We start from the raw sequence: 27,500 nt of genomic DNA, 5'->3' as shown, positions 1-27,500 counted from the left end.
TTAGCAATCGAAAACACAGTGCAAACGTTTATTTCCAAGTAGAACTGGTATTTCGTTAGCGTTTTTTTCGTTGTTTCGAAAGCCTTCTGAAATCAAAAGCAATCGACAGTACGTTCTTTCTTCTGTAAGTGGTCGTTCTATACTACGAGTACTTGACGGTATATCTACAGTGAGGAAAGGACTGTTGAAACTAAGGAACCCAGAAGGCAGATCCTCGAGGGTTAGGATAAAGATAAGGCCCGACATTTCAGACCATGAAATCGTGAAATGAATTCTTCTGGTAATTACCTAAACAATTTCCTACACAGAAATTACGAACTTCAAGTCATTTCGTTTCAGACAGAGGCAAGAACAAAAAGCGAAGAAAGAGTCAGGCCTCAGTTTCTCAAAACAATTACACATTTTTTTGTGTTTTAAGCCGGTTTGGTTAGTTGTGTCTCCCATTTTCCTCGTAAGCCGACCAAGTCTCTTCCATAGTCCCACAGAGAATACTGCCATTTAGTAACAAATAATGTTTAAATTCTTGTATATAACCAGAAAAATCCTGGCCGAAACAATTCCAGTACGATCCTTGAAATTTAGAAAAAGAGAAGCAACATTGCTAAGGAGTGGAGATAGGCACTTCTCAAACTGATAACAATTTATAAAATAATTATTATTTTTATTTTTTTTATTTAAACATATTTATATACATGTTTGCCCCAAGAGCTAAATGAGCTCATCACGGGGGGCTTACACCAAAATTCTAATTACCACATAAAAAACAAACACGGGCACGGGATACAAAGTAAGTCAAAAAAGACAGTTAAGTTAATTAGGTCAATGATAATGACCACGAAAAGAAAAACGTTTAGACTCTCTTATAAAGTGCTGGACATGAGAGAAGATTTCAACGTTTTCATTATTTGACATGTCAGAAGAGCCAAACAGAAAAACTTCAACTTTTTGCTGGTCAGAATATTGACCAGAAGCTATACGAGCAGCAGCAGCGAGCAAATCAGATCTGAGGGCAGCATAATTAGGACATTGTAAAAAGAAGTGAGTTATAGTCTCATTGTCAAAGCCGCAGCTACAAATAGGTGAAGACTTAACAGCGATCTTAAATAGATAATAATTTAGACCACAAGCGCCTAGACGCAGTCTAGCATGAGTTACGGAAGAGTATCTGTCAAGAGCATGATCAAAAGACGAAAAATACTTTGGAATATTAAAATAATTAACTAACGCTCTCTTAAAAGAGCCAATTGAATCAGATTCACGAATTTCCAAATCAATGTCGTTCCACAATTTAGTTGTGGAAGGGAAAAAAGACCTTTTAAAGCGCTCTGTGCGCACAGGGAAAAGGGTAAAATTTTGAGAAGATCGAAGGTTAAAATGAGTTCTCTCACAGACTCTAGCTGGGAGCAGATCCTTAAGATAAGACGGACTCAAATTTTTTACTATCTTAAAATAACAAATAAGCTTATGAATATCGCGTCTAACTTTCATCTCCTCCCACCCCAGCTCTGTCATAAGGCGAATCCTACTTGTTCCCCGCATAGCACCAGTGACGACTTTCCCGGCTTCATACTGAACCGATTCAAGGAGTTCGCTTTCCTCATCAGTACAGCCGTCCCAAAGCACATCAGCATACTCCATAACAGGTCTGATAACCGACTTATACAATTTTCTGAGTGTATCCCTGCCTACTTTATACCTAATTCCTTTCAACATATTTAATCTTTTACTAGCTTTTTGATAAATACTAAATATGTGAGCTCTCCATGTCAGGTTAGAAGACAGTGTTATGCCTAAGTGGGTATGGCTAGAAACTTCAGTAATGTTATTTCCGTTGTAAAATAGGTCGGGATGCAGCGGTCTTACCCGTTTAGATGAAAACGTCATACATTCAGTTTTACTAGGATTAATTGTAACAAGCCATTTTGTAGCCCACCTTTGTATAGATTCAAGGTCTTTATTTAACATCAACGCAGTGTTACCAGGTGAATCAACGACTTCAAAAAGCGAAGTATCATCAGCGTAAAGTAAGCATTTTGACTGAATTTCATCTGTTATGTCATTAATATATATAAGAAATAACAGAGGCCCCAAAACCGAACCTTGAGGAACCCCTGCTTCAACTTGGCGCTAATCAGATAGTAGTACTATGGGGGAATATGAGCCACTTTTGAGGGAGCCTTCTGATTGGTCGAGACGAAATTTTAATGAGATGCATCGTGTTCTGATTGGTGGATATTTTTAGGTCCGCCATTATCACGTGCACACGTGAACAGGATTGGTTAAGACGGTGAGGTCAAAGTCCATGTGACGTCATAACCGGGGGAGTCAAACAGAAAGTATGTTTGGAATGTGGACCGAGATCCGGGGGGAACATGAAGGAGACCAGAGGTGATTTTTTTCTCGAATCAAAAACGGTTTAATGATAACAAACTTATTTTTTACAAGCGGGAACGTGTGAGGAGACCTGGTGTCTACTCGTCCCTAAATAGGTCCGCTAAAATTTGAGCGAGATCCAGATCCTCTTCGGTGAACCGTTCGTAACCGTAAGGGTAGGTCTGGGCCGTGGTGGGATCCAGGACTCGTTTGGAGTAGACGAGCCGGTAGTCCTTGTGAGAAGGTTGGGTTTCCAAGGTGTAGGTCTTGGCATTTCTTTGGATGGTGTGAGATTGCGTGACACGGGTGGTACGCGGTCGGTCTAGAGGACGATGCAATTCATCCAGAGTGTTTTGACGCAAGACATCGTAATTCAATTGAGTCATCCCTTCAACGTTGAGGGAGAAACCGCGGACCTTGCATACGACGTGTCCGTTCTTAGTCTTGTAACCGTAGTTCTTAGGACCGCCCGAGCAGAATTCCACAATGTGATCGCCCGCATCCAATTCATCCTTGAAGTCGCCAAGGTAGGCGCCTCGTGGAGGGTCCAAGGGTGGGTCGCCAGGACGATGGAGATAGACGACCGAGTCGGTGTCGAAGTAGAGCACGCGTTCACCGAGATGATCGAGGGCTCGATAGAGACGGAGTCGGGCATGACAGGTCGTGAAGGCGGCTATGAAGATGTTGAGGTTGGGTGAAGGCAGGACATCGTGCGTTTGGAGTTTGTAGTGGACTTCGACCCGGTCTTCGGTCAAGGAACTGACGTAACGGACATCGTGTTGATCGCTATCGAGGAACTCGATGAACGATTGAGGTTCGGTGAATTCTCGGACCTGAGTCTTGTTGATCCGTTGCCCGAACTTGCCCCACATGGAGTTGAGCATCATCTTAGCCAGGGCTCGGAGTCCAGGGTTCTTTTCGATCTTGGTGGGATCGAGACGAATACCTTCCCGAGCATAGTACGCATCGACGTGAGCTTGTTTTTGAGTAGGGGTAGTGCAGCCTTCGGGCCAACCGCTGGCTTCTTCTTTGATTTGGAGCCACGTGTCCACGTAGGATCGGAAAAGTCCCGTACGTTGCTGATCGAAATGCCATACTTCGTGGACGTGTTGAATGACGTAACCTTTCTGCACGGCCATGTCGAGTTCGGGGGTGCACCAGGTACCGACGAGAACACGTTCTTCGTCCGTGTGATGACAGGCATGTGTCTTTTCCAAAAGGGGTTTGGAAATGTTTTCTTCGACGCAAGTACGACATAAGGGAAATGTGAGTTTGTCGTGACTACGGTAAGGCAACACGGGATGGTAGAGACGTTGGGGTGGAAGGACGGTACATTTGGCCAAACCAAAATAAGGCGAGAGATCGGTGGTGTCGGGCTCGTAGAGGAAGGTGGGATGACCGAGTGGATAGGTGCCGTACTTGTTGACCCAAGGATACAAGGACGTGTAATCGTCGTATCGGATTTCTTCCTCTTTCTCCTCGTCGACGTGAGCGTAGAGACGTACGGCATTGGTCCGACCCCCGTAAAAAGCATCGCGTGGTTCCAGGGGGGCTTGGAGGTGTTGACGGACTAGAAAGTCCATGATGTCTTGATTGGTTTGTTTGAGGGCATTCCAGGCGCATTCCCACATGGTGACGACTTGGTACCCATGGTTGATGAGAAACGTACGTTTCTTGTCGACGAGAGCACGGACCTCGTCCATGGTGCGATCGAGTAAGGTCAGGTGCACGTCGGTGCGTTGGGGATGACAAGTCCGACATCCGTGCCAGAAGCACCCGTAGAATTCGTAGATGGTCTTGGTATCGGCATCGTAACCGTCGACCGTGTATCGGGTACCAGAAAGGCGGTACTCGCCCTCGTTCCGAGCATGCTGGATACGTTGGCGATGCAAGGGATGATAAGCGTCGTAGTGTCCGTAGGCACGAGCTAGGGCTTCGTGGTTCTCGTGTTCTTCCGGCGAGAGGGCCAGGTAGGCTCGTTGTCGTAGATGGTGTTCGCACCACGTCAACCATTCCATGGAGGCTTGGGAATGATTGACACGACCTCGCCATCCTAGGGGAGGTTCGGAAGCAATGGAGTCCTCTTCCATACAGTGCATACGCAAGTAGCGATTACAGGCAGAGGCGACCGTCATTTGTTCAAAGGGATTGAATTCAGCGCGTCCTTGAAAATCCCGCATGAAAGTGAGACATCCTTGTTTCAAGAGTTTCACGTCCGATTGGCAGTAGGCTAAGAGTTCGGCTTGGAAATCAAAGACGACCTCTCGTGCGGCTTGGTCGTCGTACCAAGTATCAAAGTCGCGACGTTTCTTGACGGACATGCCGTCGGGCATGTAGAAGGCTTTGTCGGGAAGTCGGCCTACATACGTTTGATGTTCGGGGGTGTTGAACAGATGTGGAAAGTATCCCTTCTTGAGCTCGGTGAGCCCGAACGTCTTGGGGAAATCGCTCAGCGGCATCTGGAAGAAGGAGAGCGAATCGATGAAGCGTATGGTCGTGTGTTCGTGAGGGTAGGTGAGTTGGAGGACTTTCCCACCGTTTCGGATTTGGTCCAAGTCTCTCTTTTGCCGATGGAGTTCGTCGATGATGGGATAACTGTCATACCCTTTGAAATTATGAGCGATGACTGTTAGGGGTCGCATTCCGTTTTCGGTGAGTGTTTCTAACCATTCTAGAAAATGAAAGAGACAGTCATCTCCTTGGAACGAGACGGGAGGATCGTCGTCGTCTTCCGTTTCGGCCACCACCAGATTGGGCACGTGACGTCCCTCGACTTGCATGCTCTCAATGTCAAAGAAAACGTGCAAGGGTGGTTCCTCTTCGTCCTCGTCGTCGTCCTCGTTATCGCCCGCCAGAAAAGCGTGCAAGCCAGCGGCCTCGTTTTCTAAGAGAGGCGCCAGTCCCTGATTCAGGATCCTTTGGAAAGAGAGTCGCTGCCGTGTCAAGCGTCGTTCTTCGGCGGGAGTCTTTTCGACTTGTAAGAAACATCGATGGGCATGGACGTCGACGTCTTGATGGCAGCACGAACATTTCCGATACCCGCACCGATGAGTTCGGATCTCTTTGAGACCACGTAACGTGCGGTGACATTCTTTGCACTGACGACGGGTGGCACAGACGGAAGGATGTTCAGCGTCCGCGGGTTGACCGGCGTGGGTCTTGGTCCGATGGGTTTGGAGACACGTGTCTCCGTAGAAAGAACGTCCGCAGAGAATACAGGGTGTCTGAGCCGAGCGGTACTGTCGGTAGGCCTCGGTATGATCAGGGCACCCGTTTTGCAAGCAGGCTCCGCAATGATTGGCTTGGTTGTTACGACAGGCATGTTGACCCAAATGATGGTAGGCTTGGAAACACTGACTGCAAAAGTAATCTTGACCGAAGAAACCGGGTAAGGAAGACAAGGCATCGTAATGACCGTCTTCGTGTAAGAGTCCTAACAACGTGTCCCCACGACCGTAAGCAAAACAAGCATAAGCGCGGTTGGCATCCACGACGACGAGGGTATAGTCTTGAAGACTGGGAGCGGTGACGAGTTGTTGAAGTTGTTCGGGACCGCAGGGTTGAGGAGGAAGACCGACTTCCTCTAGAAGGTCTTGAGCCGCTCGTGTCACGCGACGATGGTTACCGCGACAGCGAGTCCATTGTCGGCGCCTTTGGGGATCGTCTCGATGTTGATGGACCCCTCGAGCCAGAACGATGGCGCGTGGACAGCATAGATTTTGGTCATCCTGTGGAACGCGTAAGACACAGCGCTTGAATTCTCTGAGTCGCGTCGACGCTTGATGCCCTGGTAGATGTTTTCTTTTGTAACCGGAACCGGTGGGAGCCCCACGTACGTGAACGAAGGAGAGGGTGAAGGAATCGTCCATTTCAAATTGTTCGTTCGAGTTGAGCATGTGGGAAAGATTCCCAAGTAAAGCATCCACGCGTGGACCTTGAGCGCGCCATTCTCCGGCCCGTAGTCCCCAACCGTTGTAGGCATTGGCGATACGATTGGAGGCTAGAGCGATGTAAATGCGATCGCCATCGGGAATGTCTTGATCGTTGATTAAGTCATCTAGAGCGGTACGAAGACCTTGCACGAGGGCATCGGTGAGACGTTGTCGAGGAATGAACGCTCCGATCTGTCGAGGGCGAAGTTGAAAGACGCGTTCACGAACGCCGAGACGGACACTACGCCGTTCGACCACAGGAAGTCTTTCAAAGACGAAACGTCCTGGAGCGGCACCTCCTGTTTGTTCAAACGCGTCGAGTGCTTCAACCAAGTCACTATCACTATCGCTATCCATGATGAGATGTTTTTGCTTGAAAAGACGGTGTGTCTTTTATAGAGAAAAGAGTCACCTTGAAAGACCTTGACGTGTACCCTAGATGGACCAATCCGGAGCGAGATAGGTCTCCTGGGGGGATGGGGGGGTATCCCCCCAGAGAATCATGTGACCCCTTAGGAGCACGGGGATTGGTGGAACGATTCCTGTTAAGTAGCTCGATCGAGTGAGGAGTCTCAGAAAAAGTCATGGCATCCGAACCCAAGAGACGTGCGCTCGAGATGGCAGTCGCCAGACGTACTATGGAGGTGGAGCAAGACCCAGAGTATGAGCAAGAGGTGTGGGTCAAGCAAGAGAATGGACGTTGGCGAAAAGAAGGTCAGACTACCAAGAAGACCCCGGCGACCCGAGACGAGGCTTCGTACTGGGACCTATTGCCTCCCGAAGTACGTCATCATGTATTGAAGGTTCGAGATCGAGAGGAGGAGAAGGAACGAGAGAAGGACCGGAGGGAACGTTGGAACCCCATTCACGAAGAGTTACTCCGTCTACCACGTTGCGCTCAACATGGCACGGTACGTACCGGATATTTGTATTGGGTGGAAATCGAAGCGGATCTGATAGATTCGTTTATTTTATTTGATGTCTTTTAGATGACGGCGACGTACGTAGGAGAATCGACTATCGTCTTTGAATGCGGACCGTGCCGACGGTTTCCCCCTGGGGGTAATCCTGCGGGAAGCCGATGCATGAAATGTCGGTATTGTCTTTTGGGCGCGATGAGTTGTCCGGGGTATCGGTATTGTACGGGCAGGTTTCGGTCTCGTCGTCCAGAAGGGATGGTCGTGTGTCGTTGGTGTCGATGGCCCGTCTACCGGAGAGGTCTTTTGTGTATGCCGTTTCGATCTCCTCATTGTCGTTGTTTTCTTGTAGGTCATGGTGGTCACTAGGTCGGAAGTGGATCATCATTGGGTCGAATGGGAATGTCGTTGCAGTTATACGGAATTGACGTGTAGAAAGTGGGACTGCTCTTGTGCGGTGTCTTATGCGTCTTACCGTCGTCCGGGATGTTTGATTTGTACCTGTGACGTGGGTTATGGGTTTCCACCGTGTCGTCATGATTTGGGGGACTGGTGTTATTTGTGTCAGGGGTATAGTTGGACCCAGTTTTTTGCTTTATTGTAGGTGATTTGTCAATTGGAACAAACATTAGATGAGAGGATTTCGAGATGGATATGGAGAGAGGATCGTTGGGTGTGGCGACGGAGACGACCCCTGAGAACGGAGGAGCAGCGTCGATGGAGGCGGTGTTATTTGACTGAGATTCTAAGATAGGTCGTTTTTCTTTCGTAGGTGATTTGTCAATTTGAGGATACGTTCGGGGATGAAAGTCTGTCGAGATGGGTATGGAGGAATGGTTGTTGGATGTGGCGACGGGCACGTCCTCCGAGAACGATGAAGCAGCTTCGATGGAGACGACGTTATTTGAATGAGATTCTAAGATAGGTTCTTTTTGTTAATAGATGGTGGTGGAGGAACATAGAACGAGAGGTTATCCACCGAGGGCGAAGGATCGATGGACTTGGATCAAGTGGGTGTGTCCACAACGTTGTACGGAGACTGCCGCCACGTGCATTCACTGTTTGAAACGACTGGATCTCAACTACTTTGGTTGCCTGTGTTACGGGTGTCTCGTTCGTTGTCGATGTGACGGGTTGGAAGTCTCCTACGGACGTCGTCGTTGTTATTCGGGGGGTCGCCGATCTACTTATATTGAGTTTGAATGGTTACAGTAACCGTGACCGTTGAATTTTTTTAATTGACAGTGGCTTTGGTTTTCGTCGATCTTTCCAGACTTGGCTCCACCCGGACGTTGTACCTCTTATGGATACGGATCGTGTACTTCTTATTGCTTTCGTCTTAGGGGTACGGGTCTCTTTTGGGACGAGATATTGAATATGACGTTTCGTTCTCTTTATTATTAGATGTGGTGTCGTCTGAATCAGTTTACTCGTTATTCCTACGAACGGGGTTGGACGAAAAAAGAGATGGACATTACGGCGGAGTTGTGGAGGTTGATTGATGTGGATTTTTGGGATCCGTCTTCTGGACTCGTTACGATATACAGCCGTCGATAACCTATGTTACGTTTTTTCAGAATACGACCATGTGTTGGTGTTGGTGTGCGTGCTGTCCTCAGAGACGATGGTGACTGTTTTTTTGTTGTTTTTCATTAGACTTGGTGTATCCTCAGACGTACCACTCGCTTTTCATTGGAGAGGGGTTGGACGGAAAAAGAACTAGACATTATAGCGGAGTTATGGAGGGCGGTCGATTCTCATGGTCGTATTCGCCGTCGCCGTCGTCGTCGCCGATAGTCGATTCTCCTATTAACGTGAATTTTTCTGTTTAGACTTGGTGCAGTCTGCCTACTTTTGGAGCGTACAGTGGACCTCGTACCTCCGAACAAGAGCTTGTTCATTTCCGAGTCTGGACAGATATCAAAAGCGAAATCAATCGACAACAAATCAATTCAATCAATGGTGCCCCTAATTATTTTGATGGTGCTTATTTTTAGTTCATGACGGTGTTCGCCAATGGGGAAAGGTTTACGTTTTGGGATTCACCTTGCTGTTCGTATGGACCCATCACATGCATGTATTGTCTTGATCGACTCAATGACCAACGAACGAACATAGCACCACAGGAACATGCACGACATTGTCAGGGGACCTACAAACGTCGTAGGGAAAAATCGTCTGCGGTCGAGAGATCTTATACCCTCGTGTGGAATGATGATCGTTATCAGATGCGCGTTTTATGGGAACTAACACCTCGATGTACTGTGGATTTTTCGTAGATTATGGTCCGTGCCGACCGATGTTTTTGTACGTGGAGTGGTCGCTTTCATGTGCACGAGAGACGACCCTATACGCCCGAGGTTCGATTCATGTTACTGGAAGAACGTTTGACAGGCGTGTCTTTGTTTATGTTTTAGCTGCTCAGCATTCCCCCGGATGTCGAGGAGTACGTGGCATACGAGGATCGTCGTTACTGTGTGGAGTGTTATGGAGAACGGTATACGATAGTCCAGGAACTGACCATTATCGATGCCATTGTGTCACGATACGGATTTTACAATTATATAGGATCAGACACCATTACAGGCATCGGATCGTTTCAGTTACGTGTCATCTACCCTTACGATGAGGATTTGGTGGAGGAGATATTGGAGGAGGATCGGGGCGTGGCCCTTTATTATTTGGATCCACCTGTATGGCGTCGTCAGGTGATGGCCCGTAACGAGGAGGGACATTTTGTTTATCAGAATACCGAAGGACATTTGGTGGTACGGGAGAGATGTTATCACAGTATGGGACCTCCTTACTGTTCTTGTTTATCTTGACTTATTTCCAGATCCAGACCCTGTTTCAGCCTCAGTTACATGAATGTTGTCCTACCCAAAGTTGGTTGAGAAAGCCATGGAGATGTGCAGCGATATGGCGTCTTCGTCACTATCGTATGAAAAGAGGATCTGATGGACATTTTCATTTCCATTGCAGTTCCAATTACCCCCTGCACGGCGTCACCTGAGAGCGGTCATGCTGTTTGGTAGTCTGATTTGTTGTGCAACAGGACAGGCCCTTCGTGAAGCCTGGCGTTATCGGAGACAACCCCTGTGGCACCCGGAGAAACAGATCAAAAAGAACCAGAAGACGGGACAGTTTCATTTTGTACCTTTTATTGACATTTACGGTCCTTGGTGTCGTCGGACAAGAATATTCAGTCGTAAATTTCGTTGAAAAATGTTCAAAATTAAAGTTTGAGTTTACGTTTCATTTGCATGATTTTCTTGACCACTTTCTCCGTCTTCTTCTTTTTGCCTGGGAGGTTACTGATAGCCCGAATCATCTTGTCGTCGGCTTTCCACTTGTCCTGTAAGTTTCTGGCCTTGGCATAATCCATGTCGTGGGTCTTGGCAATCTTGTCCAAACGATTGATGCCAGGATCCCCTCGTTTGAGTCGTTTGGCCAGTTTGGTGCCAGGACCCATGTACTGATAACCAGGCCAATGAAACTCGATCCCCGTCTTGGCCAAAGCCTTCTGCACGTCAAATTTGCCACCTCGTTGACGTCGTCGTCGTCGTGGGCGTCTCTTAGTAGTCCTCGCCATCCAAACGTCGTTTGAGTTTCTTATCGAAATCCAACCAACCGGGTGGGCGTTGCAATTTATCTGTTTCGGTCGGACGTCGGCGACCTGTCTTCTTACGAATTTTTTTCTTGACCGATTGAGCGGTCCTCTCCATGTAGTCGGCCACACTACTCCCCATCATCCTGGGATCTCCTTGAAACGGAAGCTGTCCCCAGTCGACGGAGGGAACCGGTGTCTTGGGGGGTGACTTTTTCTTCTTCTTTTTGGGTGGGGCTGCTTTGGGTTGAGTGATGAATCGAAGTCATTTTTTAGCTTTAGGGGGTGCCGAGGGTGTGGTCTCGGGTGTTGTCTTTTTCTTCTTCTTCACCAACTGCGTCAGCTTGGAGTGTAAGGGTCCTTGCGCATAGGCATCGGCTTCGGCATCGCGTTCGTCGTCGGCATCCGGTCCGAACCCAATAGGTTGTCGGACGGCTTTGGTCCACCGTTTCTTTTGGTCGGCCAGAGAGGTGGCCAAGGTATTTTTGATACCTGGAGGAATCTGATCCGACATGAGAACGGCTTCTTGTTTGGCGGCGATACGAGCGGCTTTGGCCAAAGGAAGGTTTTCGGTCAGACGTTCCTTGTACACGTCTTCGAGTTGACGTAATCGTTGAGGATCGATCAAGACTTTGTTTTCAAACCCTGGAATGGTCTCCACTTCGCTCATCGTGAGGTACTAAGATCGTCGCGTCTCTCCTTGGTTTTATAGTAGAGGTTCTGTTTCTCGTAGCGTTCGCGTTCCAAATGTCGATTCAATTCGCAGACTTGTTCTTGCAAGACCCCCATCTTTTGTTCGGCAAGCTCCAAGTTCTGATTGCGTTCTTGCAATTGATCGGTCAATTGACGGACAATGTCGCATTGTTCTCGGACTCGATGCCGAAGCCCGCGTATCTGATCCTGTAGGGCACAGAACGAACGAGGTCCTTGCGTCCACGTGTTGTCACACCAACCATCGTCCATGTTGTAGATGATCCTTGACACAATGATGATACGCCGTATGCAATCCGTGCCAGAATCGAGTGGAATAGAAATGTCGACGCATCATCCTTCGTCGGGCTTTTATGCTATGGGTGGAACGACTGATGGCCCGTAACACTCTTCGATCTCGTGGGGTCTCGGTGATCTTGAGTAGGGTGTACTTGGACAAAGGCAGACGCCCCTTGACAATCTCTCGAGCCAATTGACTGATGGCCTCAATCATCTGATCCACGGCATAGTAGAGTTTTCGTAAACGGTCCTCTCCACTCAGTCGGGTCAGATCTCGTAGAAACCAACCGAGATAGGGTGTTTGGGCACGAACGCAACCAGGAATCTGATGACGACACGCTTTCATCGCGGACATAGACACCGTTCACAGACGGTGTTCAATCCTTGCCACAGACCTCGACCCGTTTGATTCATCATGATCTGACGTCGCTTTTTAATAGAATGTTTACGGCGGGCCATGTCTTCCATGACCTTTTCGTAGGGTCGAAGGCGTCCTACCGTCTTGGACGAGATGGGAATGTTCCCTCGCAGAGCATTCATCACCAGTTCACTCACGGCATTGATTTGATCGGCATTGGCAGCTTGAAGTCGTGCTCGACGTGTTTGATGATCGGCTTCTTTCAAAACACTCCGTAGGAACGGACGTTGTCGCTGGATACGCCACGACATGATATTCGATCCAGAGGAAGAGACGAATTTCTTTTTATACACGAAGTGAGCGTCGTTTTCGTCGACGGCGGCGACGACGTCCTTTTCGTTGGGGCTGTGACACTGGGATCATCACCAGGTTACCGCCTCGTTGCATCCATACGGGTGCCATCATACGTCGACGTTGGCGTACCCGTCTCGGGCCCCACCAAAGACTACCGCCACGTTGACGTGCCATTGTAGACATATGGAATGATGTGGACTATCCTTTTATAGTCCCCTCAAAGGACGTGGATCCCCACGCATCATTCGATCCATCACCATTTTTCGCGCCCAAGGTTTTCGTTGGAGAATCCGTTTCATCATGCCATAATTATACTTGGGTGCTTCATAGTGACCAGTGACTCCTTTGGCACCCATCCTTTTATACCTCTTGTCTTTTCCTAATGTGTACCCGGCAGCCGCGGCCTTGCCTAGGACCGCCAGGAGACCGCGTCCACGTTGTGGGGCTCGTCTCCGTCGTCGCCGTTTGGTCTTGGGCATGATTGACATCGTGGCGTTGCGCATGTCCTTTTATGGGTTACTGAGTCGGGAAGAGGTGCGTCGGACGGTGGGCGTGCCACCATCTTCGTAGACTGTGGTCACGGTGTTGGTATGGGTAATGTTCCGGATACGACGTCCATCCGTTCGTTGACGGGCGTCTTGAGATAACAAATCCATTTGACGACGAAGTCCGTCCTGATTCAAACGTCGTCGACCTCCACGGCGACTCCCTCCAGGAGAACCTCCTCCGCCAGGAGAACCTCCTCCGCCAGGAGAGCCTCCTCCGCCAGGAGAGCCGCCTCCTCCGCCACCGCCTCCTCCGCCGCCACCGCCACCGCTTCCACCACCACCGCCACCGCCACCGCTACCTCGACGACGAGAACCTGCAGGAGAACCTGCTGGAAGAGGACGTTGACGCGGGCGTTTCCCTCCGGTAGTAGGACGCGGGCGTTTCCCTCCAGTGGTAGGACGATTGGAAGGACCGCTGGCGGCAAAATCTTGTAAATCTTGGTCGGAGATGTTATAGTCTCTTTGGATCTGGGTTCTCTGAGCGACGGGGATACTCCCGTCCAAAAGAGAACGCATCATGAGTTGTCGTTGGGCTACAAACCCATCGGTCTCTAATCCCCCGGTACCAAGACCCAGTTCTTCCAACAAGACATTGGGTTCGGGCGTCGGCACACGACCTTGATCCAACGTTTCCAAAAACTCTTGAATCGTACTATTGGGAGTTCGTGTTCCGACGCCGGCCGGACTGTTTCTGGGAGCCATGTTGGGAATGGTGTTCCCCACACCGGCCGGGGACGTACGCGGTGTTCTGCTCCCCACACCCGCTGGGGCAGACGTCATCCTGGGTTCAGAAAACGATCGGGTTCCTAGAGGAATGTGTCGAGCAGTCTCGAACCGTTCACTCAAAACCAAAGCCCGTCCTCCTTGTCTTCGACGTCGACGAGCCGCGCGTTCTTTAGCTCTCCGTCGTTGTTGCTGTTGACGGTACGTTTGCAATTCCCTTTGATATTCAGAGGGATTGCGTTCAAATTGAAACTGGTCAAACGGTGATCCGGGACTGGAAGGTGTGGAAGGAGTTTGTCGTCGGTACTCTGTCAAGGCACGTCGATACTCGGAGGGATCCCAATGGGCGAACGGGGATCCTGGACTACTCATTCACGTTTCCACACTTGGGTCGGACCATCCGAGGGTGTCACACAACTGAACAGTCGGTACCGATTGTCTGAAGCAGGGTGAAGGTCCATCATTATATACCCGTACGGGCGTTGCGTGCACGTTTCGAAGAGACGAAGCACGTCACGCCATCGATCGGGAAAGGCTTGTAACGTCAAGGCCCGAAATCCCGATTGATCTCTAGGATTCTTGAACACGAAGAGATAGTGGGCATTCCTGGAGATGGTCTTGGCATACTTGCCGGGTGGAAATAAATCTTGACACAAATACAACACCGTGATGTTCCGATGATGCGATTCTCGGGTGAATAGATCCAACACGCGTTTATCGTTGCCACCTTCGTCCATGAGATCGTCCAAGACCAGGATCCCGCCACCACTTTTTCCAAACCATTGTCGAAGATGATCGATGTCGGGAATCCCTTCGTGAAATCGGATCCCACGACCTTTCATCCGTTCGAAACGTGGTTGCCATACGGCATAACAGTAATGACACGGTTTGGTCCGACCTCCTTCAAAGACATCACCTTCCGTCAAGAGCGCTTCGGTCAATTGCGTCTTACCGCTCCCCGAGGGACCGACGATCATCGTACTACTGGGTTGCCGTATCATCCTTCCTCGGCGATCGAACTGCACATTATCTTTTTTATACCCTTACATAAAACAAAGACACGACAGATGATGAAATAATTTTTTTTTTTTATTAATCAATGTAGAAGAATCGGTTCATGCGGTGTACAACCTTGAAGGCAGGGTAGCGCATTGACCTCTTGGACTATTTGACGACGTACTTGTCGACCCACCCTTCGGTCGTTGGCTACAAAATCATGGGGAGAAAAGGTTTGCACAAACTCGGGCATGGTACGTCCCCGAACCCTCTCTTTCAAAAACATCAAAGCATAATGACCGCAAGCGGTACTGTTCAAAGCTTGAAGGGTCCGATCGTTCCATTGCACGACATTCCATTCGTCTTCGAGCCATCGTTCCAAGTCAGGTGCACGGTAAGTCGTCATCGGGAGCCCGTAACTGTCCATGACTTCGCACCGATTCTGTTCCGTCCAAAGTCCCAACCAATGTTGACCCGGTTCCCCTCGTGGATCCGTATTGACAATGTAGGCGGCCCGTGTCGTACGGGGCGGGCGTGACGGAAGCCCATCAGAGGGGTGGACGCCGTGAAAGACGCGTTTCAGGATCGGATCGTCCAAGGCCAAGGCGCGTAAGGTGACGTCACTCAAGGGTACAAATTCCATGTCTGCTCACTCGTACTTTTGATACAGGACGGCTCCGTTAGTACCGGCTTGGAAGCTGTCTTCGAATTCGCCAAACACCAAAATGGTGATGTTCTTGTCGGGAGCGGCATTAAATCGGATTTCCAGACGCAGCTTGCCTTTTTGTTTGGGATTTCGATGATACGGTGAATCGGCATTCCCGCTGGGTACATTGTTAAACATGAACAAGGTACAATTCTTGCCGTAGCCCCAATCTCCTGGCTGAATTAGGTGAGGGCGATGATTCGTCAGGGAACCACTGGCTTCCAAGACACGTTGATAGCCCAACCAGTCTTTCCGTGTATCGGTGCCATTCAATTCCAAGGTCGGGTAGGGATATTCTTCTCCGCCCACCAGTTGACGAATACTCTTCACTCCAAAATCTTGGAAGGCATACGGGTAATATTCCAAATCCCCATTAAACGCTTTGCTATCCAGCAGTCCGACGACCAAACGATCGGGAAGACGGCCTGTGAACAATTGGTCTTCGGTCCACAAGGTGGTCTTGCCATCGAACGAGAAGGTTCGGATTTGACTTTTGACCATAGGATAATTCGCCATTTGACCTTTCACATCGATCTTGGCCATCAGTTCGTTACCCACACTGACATTCAGGTTGACGCGACACAAATGAAAAGTGACTTTGATATCCCCTGCACCCAACGTGACGTATCTTTTGACCCCTGTCCCACTGGTCTTGGTCCCAAACAGGAAAAAGTCCGGCGTGTTGCAAAACAGTTCCATCACCATTTCTACGCGAGGGACCAACAAACGTCCCGTTCGCATGGCGGCCAGATGAGGATACATGATCATGGTGGCTTTGTTGTTGCCGTAAAACAGTTTGGTGGCCGTCTTCAAGGCATTCGTATTATTGTGTGCCCATCCGGCGGTGGTGGAAATGTCGTCGTCGCCTCCCGCCGCTGCCAGCTGTTCTTCCACGTTCAGGTAATTCACCCAACCTTGAGGGGCCAACAACGTATCGCCTTCATCTCGACTGTAATTCAAGAGGGTCTCGATGAAAGCCTTGTACATGTACGTGTCGGTCTGTTCGCTCATCAAGACACCACCCAACCGTAGATTGATCTGTTTGAAGAGGCCGTGGGCCAGATTGTTGGTGACGTACACAAACTTGGTGTTGTTGGCATCCGAAGCCGCATTGGTATCGGCCACGATACCGTTGGTGGACGCCGAATTCAGTTTCAGTTCGATTTCGAAAAAACTACGTCCCAAATCGATAAATTCGTCCAAACCGGGAACGGTAAAGGTGACGGGTACGATACCCGTCATGGCGGCACTGTACGGGATCATCCGGTACGAATCGACCGTGATGTCCGTCGACGGCATGGTAAACAGTTCCAGACTCATGATCGTCGTCTTCTTCTTCTACGTCGAGGTCGTCGTGTTCTCGGTAGGTGCGGGATCAACCAACCACCGTACTGAACGGGGTTCCTGCCTTTTATAGTAGTAGGAGCAGACTGACGTCGACGGTAGGCGCGTTGTCGACGCAACCGTGAATGGACGACCATCGGTCGGCGATTCATCGTCTAAAGATGGACGCCACACTTCGTTTGGCTTTTTTATAGGCATACCGTCCACCCACTTTCGCCAAAGCGCCCGCTTTTCGTTTCAAACCACGTTTCAACGAGTGTCCCACCACACCTCCGACGTCACTCAACGGACGACCACTAGCCGCCGCTTGAAGTCCCGTTTGCATGGCGTTCATCAAGACGGGCGAGGCAATCTTGATCAACTCTTCGGTGGCACCATCTCCACGCTGGTACGGAGGATGATACCGTGTCAGACTACCCCCACGCATGATGAGGATGATGATGACCTCCCGACAGTGTCACGTCGTTTTTATACGTACCGTGGTCTCCTCCGGAACTGAAAGGTCACGCTAGTTCTACGATGTTTTCTGTCTCTTACGGAACTGAAAGGTGACGATGGTTCTCCCTCCAGGAGCGAAACGGGCCAGTTCTCCAGTACTCTCACCCACACTGACCTCGATCACATCCAATTCTGCACGGCGCATAGACATCCATTGAATGTGGGTGGGCTCGAAGTAGATGACACCCGAACCATCCTGGGTGTAATGCACTTCCCGGACCAACTGATGCTCTGAGTCACCGACAATATTACTACTCACTACATCCGAGTAGACGAGCATGGTACGCGATGGTTGAGTGGACATTCGATTAAATGAGTGATTCAAGTGTAGGAATCGCCACTCTACGGTCTGACTCAGACACAACTTGTTTCCCTTCACCTGCCAGTAATTAGGGGTCCAATCACTGTTTTTGGGTAATTCGGTAACCAATTGTCGATAGAGTCTCTTCTGGTCTTTTTCGTGAAAGTTCATCTCGAGATTAACACCCAAGACCCAGACTTTCAGTAGAGAAGTCACAGTCTTTTGCTCGATCCATCCCATCTTCTGGGCCAAGTCGATATCAATGCAGAAGGTCATTTTACCATGGCTCAGGGACCCCACGTCGGCCACCTTCTTCCTCTCCATGATCATAGTCTCACCCTCCCATCGGAAGGTAGGGCGTTGACTATCTTCCACATACTCCATCTTCGCCTTGATTAACTCCAGTACCATCTGTCGGTTGAGTTCCTGAACGACTTCCTTCATGAACCCGACACCATTGACAATGACGGCGTTGCGTTGGATAAGCGCCGTCTTCGTCACTTGACTTGACTTCAAGGTTATGGTATCGGGATTGGTTCCCGAATCCTTCATATGATACTTAGTGCTTATCACCTCGTCCGATGACAAGTAGCTCCGGAGATCCATCCCCTCATTAGGCATAGAGATGGAGGCCAACGCGGCCTCCCATTCTCCATCAAAGTGAACGACCCTGGGCAAACGTACTTTGAAGGCATTCGGTGTATTATTCGGAAACTCTTTCGAAGGATCGCTGAGTACGACGATCCGATTCATGACGACGACGACGAAAATGGAGACAGAGAGTACTTGTTTTGTCTTTAGGAAAGGCCACGGGACGCCCGTCGATTTCCTTGACACGAACGTGGACCGTTTCGATCTTAGATCCGCGTAGGCGATGGTAATGCACCTGTGGTGGTTCCCACCAGGCACCCCCGCTTTTATAGGGGACGGTGCGCAACAGTTGGTCGTACGCCTCCTCCAACCATTGACTTTCCACTAAATTGACGTAGACGAAAAGAGGACGTTCGATCGGTTGCTTCGCCAATGGTGTGGGTTTCAGTCTGGCAAAGGCTTCGTTCAGACGGACGAATCGCCAGTTGAAGGCATTGGCCATCACCATGAAATGAGCATTGTTATACAACGTATCCCATCCTGCACCTTCCGTGATCAAGGTCACCGGTCCAGTTTCTTTGGTAAATCGACTTGTATACCCTGTAAAGCCGGACCCATCCAGAAACCTTTCTTGAGTGTAATCCGGTGTTGGGGCGGTCTCGTCAATCGCTTCCATGAGGAGATTGGGTCCTTTCTTGTAGTGATTCGGCCGATCTCCTTGACCCGTCTTGGTCAACCATCCCATATGGAAAGCCAGTTCGCTAACCCATCCAAAATACTTGTAGGGCGAACCTTGAGAATTGATTCCGTGCTTGTACACAAGTGAATTGTCCAAAAGCAATTGGTCTCCCTTCCATACAAATTTGGCCATGGTGTTGTATCGCGTCGTCTTTGGAGGGGTCTGACTCGTGTCCGGGACGCCTATGTAAAGATGCTCTCCGGGGCTCAGATTTTGATGGATCTTTTGTTGCATCAGATCCATGACCTGTTTGATAAAGTCCACACCCGTCTCAGATGGAGTGAGTTCCGACAACCAGATCACCCTTCGCTGACTCTGCATGACATGAATCTCTCCCTTGGCATTCTTTTTCGTGGTAACGTAGTAAAACATACACACGTATCCTTCCTTATTCCATGTCTCTGGATGACCTATGCCATGGTACGCTTCGTGAACCAGAATCTTTTCGGGGAACGAAGGTGGTGGTGGCGGCGGTGGTGGAATGTCAGGCAGAGAGACACCACTCAATCCCACTTCCCAACGATCCGTGTCCTGCTGCCAGGTACGATCACTAGGCAGACGGGCTTTAAATTCGGAAGGACCATTATCGGGAAACTCGGATTTTTGAACATGACTCGACAACGTCACATAACGAGACATCACGTATGGTATCTTTATTACATCTTTTGTATCTTTTTTATACATGTCGTAACGCAGAACGAGGCACCCAACTATCGTATTTCTTAGGCCAACCTAGCCAACGCACTTTCACGAGTCGCTTGCGTCGTTGCAAAATCTTTTCCACGCGGAACAAGGCTTCGTCGGGCACGGTGACTTTCTGAACATCTTCTTCGTAGAAACTACCTTCGAGAGGCGTGCCATCCCATTCTTTCAGTTTATACGTGACCACGGGTCCGGGCACCACGCGTTGTACGACAAACACTTCTTCGGTCCAACCCGGCAGATACCCTTTCTTGAACGGACGATGTTTCTTGCTGAGTCGAACGCGATCGCCCACTTTGAGTTTGAGACGAGGACGCCGCTTCAAGCGTTTGCCGTACAACGTGGAGCACACCGCGCCTTCGTTCTTCTCCGTCACGTCGCGTGGTGCCATACCGATACTCCGATGCCGACTCCCATTGTACCCGTCGAGGAGTTGGGGCAACACCTTGACATACACTCGCGTATTACGCGCCGTGAAATAACGATACATGCGTTGTTTTAACGTACGATTAAAACGTTCGACGATGGAAGCTTTGGCATCCCCATGCGTCGAAAAATGGTGAATGCCTTCTTTTTCCAACATGTTTCTGAACGGGGCATTGTAAAATTCTTTCCCGGCATCCGTCTGTAAACGCAACGGTTTCCGTCCACTCTGTCGCAGAATCTTCTCAAACGCTTCTGTCACGGCCAACCCGGTCTTGTTCTTGACGGGAACGGCCCAGGCATACTTGGACAGCACGTCGATGACCGTCAAGAGGTATCGGTTTCCACCATTCCATTTCTTGAGAGGTTGCATCTCCACCAGATCGGCTTGCCATTGATCGTCTTTGTGGAACACCAACACGGGGGACGTCTGAAAACGTCGACGGACCGGACGATGTAACGTGTAGGCCAATTCCCCTTGCAATTCGTCTCGGGCTTCTTTCAAGGACAACCCTTGGGCCTTGGCATATCGGGCCACGCCACCTAAAGCGCCGGGCGTGCCGGGGTCCGTGTAGGCGGTGACGCCGGAAGCACGGCGGCGGTTCTTCCGCTTCGACATGTCTTGGTGAGAAGGAGTCGGACGGTCAACTCCAACAGACTAGGCAGGTCTTTCAGGTACCGTTGTTCCAACGTCTGCCACGTAGCGTACGCTCTCTCGGGTCCTAGAGTTCGCGTCAACCAGGTCAGGTACATGACAAAATGAGGCCATTTATAGTCGTCCTTGCGTTTCAGAGCGACGAACGTGGCTATGGCATCCACGGGTTCTTGGGTGGGCAACCCTTCCCATTGATCGTCTCCTTCGAGACAGGTCATCAATTCTCGACACACCCAAGTCAAGATCGACCAACGGAGACGTCGTCCGTACTCGCGATAAGGCAGACGTACGATTTGTTCGAGTCCCACCCTCACCACCCGACGACCCAATTCAGCACACGACATCATCATCATCACATGTACTTTTATTCAAACATTTCACATTTGCTGACTTTTATACACTCCGGAATCGATACGAATCTGATCAAAATTCAAATCAAAAAAACAAGATTTCAGCAATCCTGGTGTGATGGGACGGATCCGTTCCAATCGTCGGCACCATTCTTCTTCCCGTTTCTCCATCCTCTTCTTGAGGTACGCATGATCATCATCCGGCAACGGTCCGAAAATCTTCTTCCTCTCTAGGTCCAGCTGCCACTTCTGCCACTTCTCCTGTTCTTCCCGAGAGATCCGTCGGACCGTATCGTGATCGTAGCCCTCGGCACGTCTCTTGAGAATCGTCTTGCCCCAGGCCAGATCCACCCATTGGAAAAACTTACACGATTCCTCTTGACGACAAGCCAAAAAGAAACGATCCTTGTTAGGGGAGTCTGGTTTCACCGTCCGCGACAAACGCGCCTTCTCTTGATGGTAGCAATGCCAGGGTCCTCGTCGGACATCCTCATGCAGCTGCGCCTCGATGGCATCGATCCAGGTCTGGATTCGATCGGCACCCATCACAAACAAAGGACACACTCCATCATAATCTCGGCAGTACAGGTACGGAGCCCCATTCTTGGTCAAGCCACCTGTCAACGGTGTGGCATGAAACGGGCACAGCACGTCCTTCGGACCGGTCAAAGGAGGCGGTGAGGATCGGGACGACGAGGGTGACACCACCGGTGGTGGTGGTGGTTCAGGAGTCGTACAGGGTGGTTCAGGACCGTGTAGGACAGGATCAAAAGGCACGTCATGGTGCACCCTGCCTTCGGCCAAGGATACCACGAACGGCGGATCTTTCTGTTCGAGGGGCATCGTGGCCATCACCTGTTCGTACGAAGGCAACTCGGGTGGCACAGAGGCTAACAGAGCATCCAACTCACGAGCCGCTTGGTTCAATTCCTCGTCCTTCTTCTTCTTAGTCTCCTCTTTTCGTTTGGTGGCCGCTTTCTCACGCGCTTCCTTGTAAATTTTGGCAGGCGGTTGAGCTGCTTCACGAACGACATCGTCTTTCTTCTTACCTCGTTTGGACGGTTTTTTACTGAAATCAGGATACCTAGCGGGAGACACACCTCCGTATTGCCACGACGTACTCATGGTGTTCAATGAGAACCTGACTTGCACGACACCGTCCTTTATAACCCGTAGCACGTGTTCCTCTCGTGCTTGATCTTCACGTGTCTCCCACGTGGACACTCTCATAAAAAATCGAAGCTCCTTTCCGCTCTCTCCATTTGTCACAGCATGTCTGATGCGACCACACAAACCGAAGACGACGATCCCATCACCTTACGACTCCTCAAACGTATAGACGCTCTCCTGGATCGTTACTTGTGCAAGTCTTGTCAGTACGAAAAGAACCGACTCCCCTTGTCAGCCTTGAAGACCTGGAAACCGGATGCTAATGTGTGCTCAGAGTGCAAATACATCTTCGACGATGCTGACGACCCCGACCCAGACGTGCGCAACCATTGGTGGTCCAAACGAGGGTGGCGCACCAAAGACTACTGGTCCTCCGCCGAATCCTCCTCCTCCTCCTCCGAAGACGACGACACACCCCTTTGATGACGTGTGCTTCGTCCTCGATCTGGAATATTTCTGTAGTGGGCGACAAATCTTACCTAGAGAACTGGGGTACTGCGACCATACTGGAACCCATTATGGATCCATCCACTACAAACCTTGTGTGGAATGGCCCCATCTCTCTGCCAAAGATCAACGTACCGCTCATTACGTTTCCAAGTACGTCCATGGTCTTCCCTACTATCCAGGACAAGACTATCATGTAGCCAGTGAACTCCTGGTCGATGTCCGGCGTCTCTACCAACAATTCAAGACCCCACAACGGACCCTCGTGGCTCACAAAGGAGGCATGGAAGGTCAATGGCTCGATACCTGGCAGATTCCTCATCTAGACTTGGAACGATGGGGATGTCCCAAATTCGACGATCTACCCCGTCTCTCCGTCGGGTCGTGCGGACGACATCAGCATCCCTTACAATTGCATTGCCCTCAAGTCGAATGCTACCATTTCGTCCAATGGATGCGGTCTCAGCGACTCTTGTCTTACGACACGCGTTACATCAATCACGAACGCACGCAAAGAATGCTAGCCAGTCAGACACCCAGGACCCCGTTACGCCCTGCCCATTGGAAGACGTTCCCTCTACCCAAGTTGAACTATTTTCTTAAAGAACACAAATGTAACCGCCAATGAAAATAAAACATGTTTTTTAATTCACATTGAGTGTTCCTCTTAACTTAACATTCACTAAGGTATTGGCGATAATAATAACATTGTGTCTCTCTTCTAGCATGCAACCATTCCGTGACTGGACGGTGAGGAAAACGATACTCCCACCAATGAATAAAACGTTCACTACGATAAACAAGTTCCCTCTCCATCAAATGTTCCACCTCACTAAAAACAAAATAAACAAAAATGTCAACGTCCCAACAGACCCTCCAAGGTGGTCAAATCATCATCCGACAGATCCGTAAACTCAAACCTGTCGTCGTCAAACTCGTCCTCGTCGTCCGTGGGATCTGTGTTCAGATTCCAGATGGTCCGGGTCACGGCATCGTACACTTGTTGGACGATGATGTCCTGACGCTCATCGTACCGCGGGTAGTTCTGGTTCTCGTTACCCTCCAGGTAGACCTCCCGACAATGAGGACAGGTCCAATGACTTCGGGTCAACCACCATGTCAATAGACAACCCACGTGCAACGTTTGGTGGCAACATCCCATCTCCACCAAAAGGTCTGGTTTGATCTTGGCGCCTTGGATGCCTCCAGGTAGTTGTTTATTCACCTTCTCTAGGAACGCCATCACATTGTTATCACCTTTTAATTCAAAATCCTCCTCCTCGCCACAGATGACACAGGAGAACTCCGTCGTATCATCGGCATCGAGGAATTGACCTGCAGGCTTGGCCTTCTCCGCCCAACGCATAGCTGCCTTCATTTCTACGTCATCCACCTCTTTGTCTTTGTCTTTCTGTCGAGTCGAGATGTTGAATATAGGACCAGCAAATCCCATTGTAGGAACAACGTTGTTGTTGTCGTCGTTGCTTCCGTGACCCCGACCGATGACAACATTCATCACACTGACCATCAATCGACCATTTCTTTCTTGCCTCTGTGCTCGTCGCATATCTCTCGTTACTTCTGCGATGGATAAACAACCTCCCATAGACTTTTTCAAAAAGAACAAGAATGACGATCCTTGCATCGCTTCGACTCTTATAGACCTCTCTGGACCTCGTTTTCAAGAAGAGACCTTTTCTGGAGGGGTACCCCCCCATCCCCCCTCTAAGTCACCTGACCTGTCACATGACCCATTAAGGTCTCTTATAAGAGCGCGCGATCCTAAACCTCTTCATTCTGTTTGTGATGCTTCGCCAATATGCCACCCGTCACACGCTCGCAAGCCAGAAGAGCCAGAGAGAGACTGACACGCATCTATGCGTTCTACCAAGAGGACAAAGACGAGATCCTGAGAAAGAAACAGGAACTCTTGCGGAAGAAAGCCGAGGAAAAGGAACGACAACTCCAGAAACTCCAGAAACTCCAGAAACAGTTCGAAGCAGAGAACCAATGCGTCATCTGCTTCGAGTACTATCTCACAGAGCCGCACAAACTGGAGCATCTGACGTTTGCCGCCATTTGTCGACACCTGGGCTCCCTGCGCCGACTCCGACACCGATCCACCCCCATGAAGATGTTTTGCTGCAAGCAGAGGATGCACGACCGGTGTCTCTACGCGTTCCTGGCCACGCAGTACGGGTACATGAATCAACACCAACGGAAGGATTGGCGATGTCCTCACTGTCGGACCAGCCTGATCGTGGTGGGGAACAGATACTTTCCCGAGAATGTCATCCCACCTTCGCCAGATGCTCGGGACAGCGTCAGAAGGAACTTGTTCAGAAATTAAGAACCTTGCCCGAACCCGCTCCACTACAACCTGAACCGTTTATGGACCCCGTCACTCTGATGCTGTGCCATCCAAAAGAGGGTTCGCCTTTGATTGTAGGATCGATATTGTTATGTGTCTTTTACTTGTTTGGGTAGTAGGTTCTGGATTCCTACACCATGGTTTAGGGACGAGTCGACACCAGGTCTCCTCATACGTTCCCGCTTGTACCTAAGTTTGTTTGTTTGTTGATTAAACCGTTCACGATTCGAGAAAATCAATTCATTTTGTGGCCTCTCTTTTTCTTACACCATTCGTGATGTTGCGTGTTCCCGCGCGACATCTCGCGTGGACCCACGCAATATCGCGTGTTCTTGCGTGGGTTCGCGCGCGATCACGCGTGATCTTCGTGATTCCGCGTGGAGTCTCGCGAGATCTCATCCCTTTTCTATAGGACGTCATGGTCGCCATCTTGTGAACCCTGGTCGCCATCTTGTGAACCCTAGGTGTTGGACTTTGATGTTCCCCCCGGATCTCGGTCCACATTTCAAACATACTTTCTGTTTGACTCCCCCGGTTATGACGTCACATGGACTTTGACCCCACCGTCTCAACCAATCCTGTTCACGTGTGCACGTGATAATGGCGGACCTAAAAATATCCACCAATCAGAACACGATGCATCTCATTAAAATTTCGTCTCGACCAATCAGAAGGCTCCCTCAAAAGTGGCTCATATTCCCCCATAGTACTACTTCAGATGACTGCCCATCTAAAGCCACTCTTTGTTGACGATTAGACAAATAACTTTCAAACCAGCTAAGCAAAGCTCCCCTGATTCCTACTGATTTAAGCTTATAAAGAAGACCTTTGTGCCACACCTTGTCAAACGCCTTCCTGATATCCAAAAAAACCATACGCACTTCCTTCCCATCCTCAACAGCTTGGTAAATTTAATGCACCAGATAAATTAATTGATTTACCGTCGAGTCACCTGGGCGGAAACCAGACTGTAAGCGATTGAGATAACCAATCTCAAGTAAGAAATTGTAAAGTCTAATAAAGACAATTTTCTCTAATATCTTAGACAAAGAACACAAAAGGGACACAGGACGATAATTCAATTTACACTGGCGATCATCCTTTTTAAACAGCGGAATGACATTTGCAAACTTCCATTGACACGGAAAAACACCAGAAGACAAAGAGATATTAACTAACTTTGAAAACGAAGAAGCGATACCGCCAGAACAAAGTTTAAGAATGCGATTCCCTATACCGTCAGGTCCACACGCCTTGCAAACATCAACAATCTTAAGTAGATTGTAAACCTCTCGTTCCGTTGTAAAAACATTAGACAAAAACGCATTATTCTGAAAAAAAGAAGAATCCCTTGGGAGGGATGCAAATGTATCATCAACCTTACTCTGATCGCAAAAATATTCATTTAATATTTCTGCCTTTTCTCGTGCATTAGTAACTTGCCTAACACCTTCAATCAAAGTAGAAACGGTAGATTGCACTTTTTCGCCGTAAAGTCCCTTAACAATGCTCCACCACGCCTTAACACCAGTTGTTACATCTTGCAATTTGGCATTTACCTTATGAAAATACTTGGCCTTATTCTTACGTATTAATGTCGTAGTCAAGTTCCTCTGTTGCCGATATTTCTCCCAAGAGGGTCGCGTTTTATATTTACAATACAATTTCAATAAGCGATCTCGTTTTCTCATAGCCAGTCTAACAGAACTATCCATCCATCCAAAATAATTAGGATAGTACGCGCACTCTCATTGGTCAAAAGCTGTGTTTAGATGAGAGTAATGAAAATACGGAAACACGGCTGTGACATCACACGAATTTTGATTGGTTACGTATTGTGAGACCTGCGTTTGATTGGTTGGTAGGAGATATGAGCGTGTGTCAAGAAAATCTGTTTCAATCAAGAATTTAAAAACCAGCATTTCCTTGATTTGTTGAATTATCTTTGAGAAATATTTTATAAAAGCAATAGAGGGCATTTTCCGTGTTTCCATAGCCTCACCTAAACACTCGGGGGAGTTGGGAGAATTCTCGACAGTTATGGAAACCCTCGACTGCGTCTCTGGTTTGCATAACTGTCTCGAATTCTCCCAACCTCCTCTCGTGTTTAGATGAGGCTATGGAAACACGGAAAATGTCCTCTATTGATTAAATAGCCTCTGCCCTCACCAGGAACCCATGACTAGGAACGAATAACTCCCATACTAAGCCTATGCCACAGCATTTTCACAGATCGATCTACTTTTAGATTAACATTTCCGCAGAAAAAAAGGCAGTTCCGGTTCGGTGACGCTATGACGTCAACTTAGTTTCCTGTGATGGGTCATCGGGTTCCTGCCCGCCGGGAAGTCCCATTCGCGGGAAATTCAATCTAAAAATAAATCAGTGTGTGAAAACGCCGTGAC

General features: G+C 49.2%; 1 protein-coding gene and 1 pseudogene across 1 annotated transcript; both read right to left on the bottom strand.

Annotated features, from left to right (window-relative positions):
• LOC138040631 (PAN2-PAN3 deadenylation complex catalytic subunit PAN2-like) overlaps window positions 1–27,500 on the bottom strand; it is a 110,681-nt pseudogene that overhangs the window by 14,641 nt on the left and 68,540 nt on the right.
• On the bottom strand, window positions 14,171–14,803 carry LOC138042486 (uncharacterized). Its single transcript, XM_068888392.1, has one exon. The coding sequence runs from the start codon at window positions 14,801–14,803 to the stop codon at window positions 14,171–14,173; it is 633 nt and encodes a 210-aa protein (XP_068744493.1).

This window comes from Montipora capricornis, chromosome 3, assembly GCF_036669925.1.
Source record: "Montipora capricornis isolate CH-2021 chromosome 3, ASM3666992v2, whole genome shotgun sequence".
In the NCBI taxonomy this organism is placed as follows: Eukaryota; Metazoa; Cnidaria; class Anthozoa; order Scleractinia; family Acroporidae; genus Montipora; species Montipora capricornis.
The sequence above is the reverse complement of the archived record's forward strand: the minus strand, read 5'-3'. Positions and strand labels throughout refer to the sequence as shown.

Coding starts and splice junctions, on each gene's coding strand:
- LOC138042486 (XM_068888392.1), bottom strand. CDS start 14,803: ATGATACGGCAACCCAGTAGTACGATGATCGTCGGTCCCTCGGGGAGC.